The 7,497-nt window shown below is 42.9% G+C and overlaps 1 protein-coding gene across 3 annotated transcripts in view; it reads left to right on the top strand.

Annotated features, from left to right (window-relative positions):
• The first annotated feature begins 572 nt into the window (after positions 1–572).
• bsna (bassoon presynaptic cytomatrix protein a) overlaps positions 573–7,497 on the top strand; it is a 90,052-nt gene continuing 83,127 nt past the window's right edge. For all 3 annotated transcript variants that reach the window (XM_028994712.1, XM_028994710.1, XM_028994711.1), the window contains exon 1: positions 573–903. In XM_028994712.1, coding sequence (XP_028850545.1) covers positions 740–903 — 164 coding nt within the window. In that variant the 5' untranslated portion in view covers positions 573–739. The remainder of the gene's footprint in view (positions 904–7,497) is intronic.

Raw genomic sequence — 7,497 nt, 5'->3', positions numbered from 1 at the left:
CCATATATTACAGCTCTAGTACTGGCTGTTTAAAGTGCTAATGATACTTGCGGCATAGGGACCCAGGCGGAAGCTACGTGTCGCGGCTTGTTAGCGTTGAAGGAAGCGTCCAGAGAATTTCATTGTCAGAGATTGTAAGTAGGTGTCAGGAACTGCTCATTTCTTAACCTTATTTATGTGTCCTTGTTTTTGCTGTTGCAGAAATATACATTTCAGTTCTTATACTACATGGATAAACTTATTTTGAAAAACAGTCCATTTTAATTGGCAAGATAAAATGTCAAAGGTGTGAATACTTTTTGTTATAGTTCCCTCTGTTCAGATTGGACGATACACGATGCTTAACCTCTTAATTTCAGCCACAGATTCCATGTGTAAACTAGTTAATAAAATTCTGAATAAAACTGGTCATAATCGCGACTATTGCTGTAAACCGTGGAAACGCCCACGGGCCCGTCACGTGACTGCTCGGTCCTCATGCAGAATTCGGTTCCAGGTTCTCCCCTCGCACGAACATTCATCTGGGACGCGGCACGCGTCATGCGCGCACCCGTCCCACCCCCCACCTTCCCCCTCCTCCGTCTCCAGATCGCGGTGTACGACGACAACGTCGATGATGATGATGATGATGATAATGATGATGGCGGACGAAGAGCAACGCTGAGTGCAAGCGCAGACATTTTTCGTATTCTCTTGTCGAAGAACAAACGCCCTCTGTAGCGCCATACGACCAGAGGTCATGGGAAACGAAGCCAGCATGGAGGGAGGCGGACAGCCCGGGGAGCCGGGCTCCTTGCTGGGGATGGCGGGAGCTCCGGGTTCCATCTCAGCACCAGCGGGCTCTGGACAGCTCATCAAGCCAGTCAACGGTGCTGCGGCGGGGGGAGGAGCGGGAATAACCAGGTACCGTGTAGCGTGATGCTGCAGGGTTGTATAACGCACAGTTGGCGTGCGGAAAACGGCGAAATCCGACAGCTGCATGTCTCTAAAGAGCCTTTCCGCAGAAAGTGTGTGTGGCGTGTGTAACGTCAGTTGTCCAGTTCGCCACGGTGTCGCCCGCTTGTAGCTGCTCCTCGGCGCCAGCGCGTGCTTAGATTTTACCGAAACTCTGTGCGATTAGTATGTTGAATGGATGATATTTGTCATCTTTTTTAAATTAGCTCCATTTACCGATTCGGAATTGGAGGTGTGTGTGCGTGTGTGTGTGAGGTTCGGTCTTAATGGCGCGCGATAGAAGCCCATGTGAAAGGCGCGCATCACGTGCAGCATGACTGCTCACTACTGCCTTCCTGTCACGTTCCTGCCTCTCTCCTCCTCCTCCTTCTCTCCATCCCTCTCCTCTCCCCCATTTCCCTCCTCCCTGTCTCTCTCTCACTCTGCCATCGTTCTCTTCTATCAGTCCTATGTATTTCAGACTACCAGTCCGCTGACAGCTCACGCTGGACACGCATGTCATACTAGTACATTCTGTTCCTGTTTCTCTCTTCAGAGAAGAACCCATTTGTAGAACGCCTGAGGGGTTCTCATCAGCTACACTGGGCTGAGCGTTCTTCTCATCCCTCGTACCCATTCTGCACAAATGTCACCAGTGATGTGTGAATAATGTCCACCTTGAGAGCCATGCTTTTCAGGGTGAATTAAATGGGGAGATGCATCGCATCCATATTTAGCACAGAGTTGGGATGATTTGGCTGATTTGATTTCAATTGGCCAGCTTAGAAAATAAAATGCATACACTTCAAATAATGGACTGTGAGAAATATTGCAAAAAAAAACACCTTTTAGCGATGATTAATATAATTAGTCATTTTAAAAAGCAAAATCCAAATCTGGAATCCATGAAGCCTCATGTGTTTTTATGACTAGCCATGAAGGGGGTCCGTAGGAGCATAAAAGACGTTGAAAATCCCGCAGTAGACTTTATAGATATGAGAAGTGATCCAGTAGAACCAACATGATTATAAAGACATTTTAGGGTGGTCGGTTGATTCAATGCACATTCATTATGATTAAATAAGACAAAGGCTTGCTATATGGTATAGGACAAATGTCAGAAAGATTCTCAGATGGGGTAATGGTCTTATCTGAGATTACTATGCAGACTGTCACAGAAAATATATCTACATTTCACATTTTCTTCAATAAAAATGGAGCAGAAAATGTGCTGATTCAGATGAGGCATACAAAAATGCTTGAACTGGTCAGAAAGTAAACAAAACACTGCTGTTAGAGGGAAACAAAGAGAAACAAAGAGTAAGGGAGGCCATAACCTGGGAAAAGTAGATGTATGTAGGAACTATGTGAGAGTAGAATCTCCAGCATTTGAGGGGAAATGACCCTTTGAATGAGGTTTGAACCCTTTTCACACAAAAGGGTTGCAACTGATCAATCAGTTTCTCCTCTGAGGTTTACCATTGATACAAGAATGCAAGACTCTCTTGCCTTGGCACTTCAGGCCATTTGGTGGCTTTTTGGAGCCCTGGTAATTGTTCTTGCATCTGAGAGGGAGGCCATGGCTTCCAGATGAAGAGTAGGTCTTTGTTAATAAATAAAAATTGCATGTACACAGTCCAACAAGCTTTGCCGAATCCCAGGATTGAACCAGGGACCTTTAGATTTTCAGCTATTTAGATTTAAGCTATTTAGGCTCAGAATGCGGCAGCTCCTCACTTGTTACTAGGGGTTTATTAATTTACTAGGGCCTGCCTTACACAGCTTTGTGTTATACGCATTCCTAACTAAAAGAAATAGTCTGATATTTTGTGCTAAATTTGAGCATTGCTCAATAGTGAGGATTCTTAGATGGAATTAAATTTAGTAAGGCACAATACACTTTGGCTCACATTTCAATTAATCTTAATATCACCAATCACTGTTGCAAGAAACAAACATGTTGGAATTCTTAAGACCCTATGATAATAATGCTACTGTGGAGAGTATAGAGAGAGTCACGCGGGACACTGGGGTTCGATTCCCTGACGGGGAGGTAATGCTCATGCGTTATTCTTTTTCTCATCTGCCATCAGAGATTACATTGATCTTGTTAATTGGCCTGTATTATTTATAAGTAATGTTTTTTAACTCATCTAATGTTACCTGGACCTAAACCTATTGCACAATAGAACTGCCCAGATGATAGGTGAAAAGAACCCCCAGCAGTTGAGAGTGGAAAAAGCCAGCTGAACGAGGTTTGAACCCCTTTAATTATAATGACACAGCCTTTTTGATGTTTTTGCTTTTTCCAGATAGAACGCTAAATAGTGGATAGCTGTGGTCAACTATTCCACATAAGAATTTCTTGTCCTGGAACTTTAGACCATTTGTTGGCTTTTTGGACCCCTGGTGATTGTAAGGGGAAGCGACAGCTTCCAGAAAAAGAGGAGGTATTTGTTAACACATAAAATGTCATGAGCAGGGATTCTCCCATCTTTTACTGTCAAAAAAATAGGAAAAACAAAATAACAGAAAAAAAATCTGATAGATAATGTGCAACTAGCATGGACAAATCCTGGGACTGAAGCAGAGACCTATAGATCTTCATTCTAATGCTCTCCCAACTGAGCAATTCCAGCTAATGGTACGGCAGCATTTCACTTGACTCCAACCTTACAAACATCAGTTCACATACTGCTACTCCAACCTAAGTTCACATACTGCTACACCAACCTCACAAACATCAGGGTACACGCCTGCTACCACAACCTCTCTAACATCAGGGCACACACTACTACTCTAACCTTACTAACATCAGGGCACATATTGCTACAACAACCTCACTAACATCGGGGCACACACTGCAACTCCTCTCTTTGTCCTCTTCCAGTCGGCGGTGACATGATGTTTGAATCACTGTGATGACTTCTGACTGCCTATGACTGATTCACGGAAAAAACTTGGTTGTTAATCATGGGGGTCCTGGGTATGTGTGCTAATATGAGGGTTTCCATTTGAGGTTAGATGGCAATTTATAGTTGGAAATTGTAAAATGTTTTGTTTTGCCCTTTAAGCTAAAAGCTAAAGAGTGAAATGTGTTAGCTTCTTAAATTCATCCCATGAGAGAGATTTGGGTGAGATTTTGCTGCTCCACAAGGCAGAAGGGTGGAGCAGATCATCAACAGGGTGTCAGACACCAACACAGGGAGTGCATTCAAATGGTGAGGGTGCATGGTCACATCATTAACTGCTGCTTCATTTTAAACTTTTTAGGTATGAAGAAACCTAATTTGACGAAATCAGAGGTGTTGGGCAGACTAATTAACGTGTTTATTTCATGTTCTTACATTCTTAAATAAATGTTTTTATAGTATAAACATTGTTATTGAATAATAATATTGAATAGTTGATTCACATTACTGTGGTGGAACAATACTTCTGTAACAAACGTCTGTAACTATCTGATAAGTATTTAACTGCCACAACTCTTTTTTTGTCATTGTCTTCCTCCAGCTGCTCCTGTTAGGGGTCACCACAGCAGATCAACTGCTCTGATCAACTGCACCTAGACATACACTGTTACATTCGTCCTCAGTGGCTGGCTTATATTATGCACTGGGTATAAAAAATTTGAATTCAAACATTTAACAGTACATAATTGGCTTACTGATACGCAGAAAACAAAATCCATATTTGTTTTATATATATATATATAGCATCATTGTTTTGGAGTGCTTCTCAGTGTTCTTACAGAGATGTTCAAAAAATAGGAAATGGAAGTGCTGTTCCAGAAAGACATAAAGCAGCACTCAGCCTTCAGTTAAATAAACCAAGCCTGTTTTTTTGTAGTTTGTTGAACATGAAGATTGACCCCTACATCTTCGGCTGGTGGGGTGTTCTTTTTACTGGAGTCAATATTTATAGTTTTTCACTTCACCCACTAAAGGACCTTTCCTGGCTGTTTGCTGGTATTATGTCATTATATGTAAATCTCTTTGATCTGTCCTCTTGCGGCAAAGGTGCCTTGCCAAAACTGTAAATGCTGTGTGCTCTGTTGACAATGGCACCAGAACTGAAAAAAGGATATTTTGTAGACATGACAGTACAAGATTTGGGAAAAGACAAGAAAAAATATAAATTCCCCACTCTAGACCTCTACTGGATCAAGTGCTTTGCAATATGTGTTCCTATATGCTTGTGAATGGCAGGTGCCAAACTGACTACAGCTATGGTTGGTTATTTTATGACATGAATAGTTCACTCTTACATTTACATTTACAGCATTTATCAGACGCCCTTATCCAGAGCGACTTACAATCAGTAGTTACAGGGACAGTCCCCCTGGAGCAACTTAGGGTTGAGTGTCTTGCTCAGGGACACAATGGTAGTAAGTGGGGTTTGAACCCGGGTCATCTGGTTCATAGGCGAGTGTGTTGCCCACTAGGCTACTACCACTCTTACTCTCTCTCTTTCTGTGACAAGGCTTGTCGTCTGTTTGTATGAATGTCAGGTGTTGGTATATGTAAGCTCATAGGCTAAGACACTCTCTGATCCATTTGTGGAAAGTTGTCTGTCCAATAATAACAGGCAACAAAACAGCTAAGTGCGATGTGGGTTACAGCTTATTGGAAATTTAATATAACACTAGCCAACTGGTGGAGGCATTAGGCAGCAAGGTGCTAACTTGCCTCTCACTCTGATTAAAGATCTGTGGGATACGAGGACAATGTAGGCTCCACATTTACGACATACAGAAGCATATGCCACAGTCCATACCAGAGGTGTAAATTCACAGTACACTCCTTCATCTCATGTAATCTGGGCGGAGGTCAAACACACTCCTGCACCCTCATGATATAGGTGGTGTCAAAAAAGGGAGGGCTGTAGACAAAGTAAAGGACAGACAGGAAAACCAAGTTGTGCAGAACATGGAAGCTATTTATAACTGCTGTCCCATTTAGTCTTGTTTTCAAATATCGCAAATGAATCTCTTTACCACACATAGCATGAAACAGCCTGCTCTGTTGCACTGAGAAACCGGCTGCAACCCAGCAGTCTTCACAGAGAAGTGGCTCATGGGAGCGCATGGGTGATGCAGATGAGGATTGTGGGCGGCAGAAAGTGAGGGATTAACGGATTGAGCAGGAGAACCGCTTTCTTCGGGGTCTCATGCTTATGCCAGCTGGTTGCAGTCACATTGCAGGGCTTGCACGAATTAGCCTCATGTCAGCTGCCCCACTCACACGTGCCGTTTCCAATTAGAATCCAATTGTGCTGCTGCGTAGAGATGGTGGGAGTTGAAGTCAGGGACAGATGAGATACGTGATGAAACCAGACAGAATGGGCCATGATAACAGATGTTTCTATATAGGAGAGAATAGAGGCGAGAGGGAGGTGCATGTTATGTGCATATTCATCTGCCGTGGTGGGGGGTGACAGGTGATTTGTTTGTTGAGTTGCCTGAGGAACACACCGAGAAACACACTGTCATAGCCCCAGGGATCTTATGTTCCCTCTTGATGAGTAGCACACATGTTAGAATAAGCAGAACAGCCACTGTGCTCCACCCACAGACCCACGTCCTCTCATACATTACCCATAAACCTTTCCTGTGTATTCTGCATTCTATGCCACTGCTGCACTAATCGCCTGCAATGTAATTATTATCTAACATTGACCCTGTGATGTATTCTACCCGCTTATCAATTGTCATGCTTTCATGCAATCTGCCAAATGTGTTGACTTGCACAATATGTTTACAAGCAATTATAGTCAAGTCTGATGGTGCCTTTGTGGAGAGTCTCACTGGGAAAGTGCTGATTTAAAGAGATTCATGCAAAGAATGGAAAACAAAACAAATTTATCTCAGCTCAAGTGGCTGGTGCTGTGCATGAGATACAGGGATTCAGAGGAAAAAAAAACAGGATTCCTCTTGCAGAGACTGAGCTGATGAGCAGTTGACAAGCCTATTGTGATTCTAACCAAGCTGCCATGGTTGATATCAGTAAAGGCATCATGTTGCATGATACCAATGTGAATCTTGAGGCCTGTCCCCTTTGTTTACAATTGTTCAGCATCTAACCATTTAAACACTTACATGCTGATGTGAAACACATGCAGAAAACATGTGTTTTGAGCTGATAGCAAGCAAGAAAATTAAGATGCAAGAAACCAGGCTCCGCTCATCACCAGGCCAATACCATACCTACAGTGAAGCCTAATGGGGGTAGCATCATGCTGTGGGAATGTTTTACCGCTCCAGGAACTGGGAGACTAGTCAGGATGGAGACTGCAGCAATGTACAGAGACATCCTGGATGAAAACCTGCTCCAGAGCGCTCTTGAACGGTTCATCTTTGACAACAACCCTAAGCACACAGCCAAGATATCTGGAGTGGCTTCAGGACATGAATACTTATGTTTATGTGATTCCTCCGTTTTCTTTGAATAAATTTGCCGAAACCTCAAGAAAACTTTTTTCACATTGACATTATGGAGTGTTGTGTGTCGAATTCTGAGGAAAAAATGCATTTAACCCATTTTGGAATAAGACTGTAACATAACA

Source organism: Denticeps clupeoides, chromosome 10 (assembly GCF_900700375.1).
Source record: "Denticeps clupeoides chromosome 10, fDenClu1.1, whole genome shotgun sequence".
NCBI lineage: Eukaryota > Metazoa > Chordata > Actinopteri > Clupeiformes > Denticipitidae > Denticeps > Denticeps clupeoides.
Note: the sequence above shows the minus strand (reverse complement) of the source record. Positions and strands in the feature narration are given on the sequence as shown.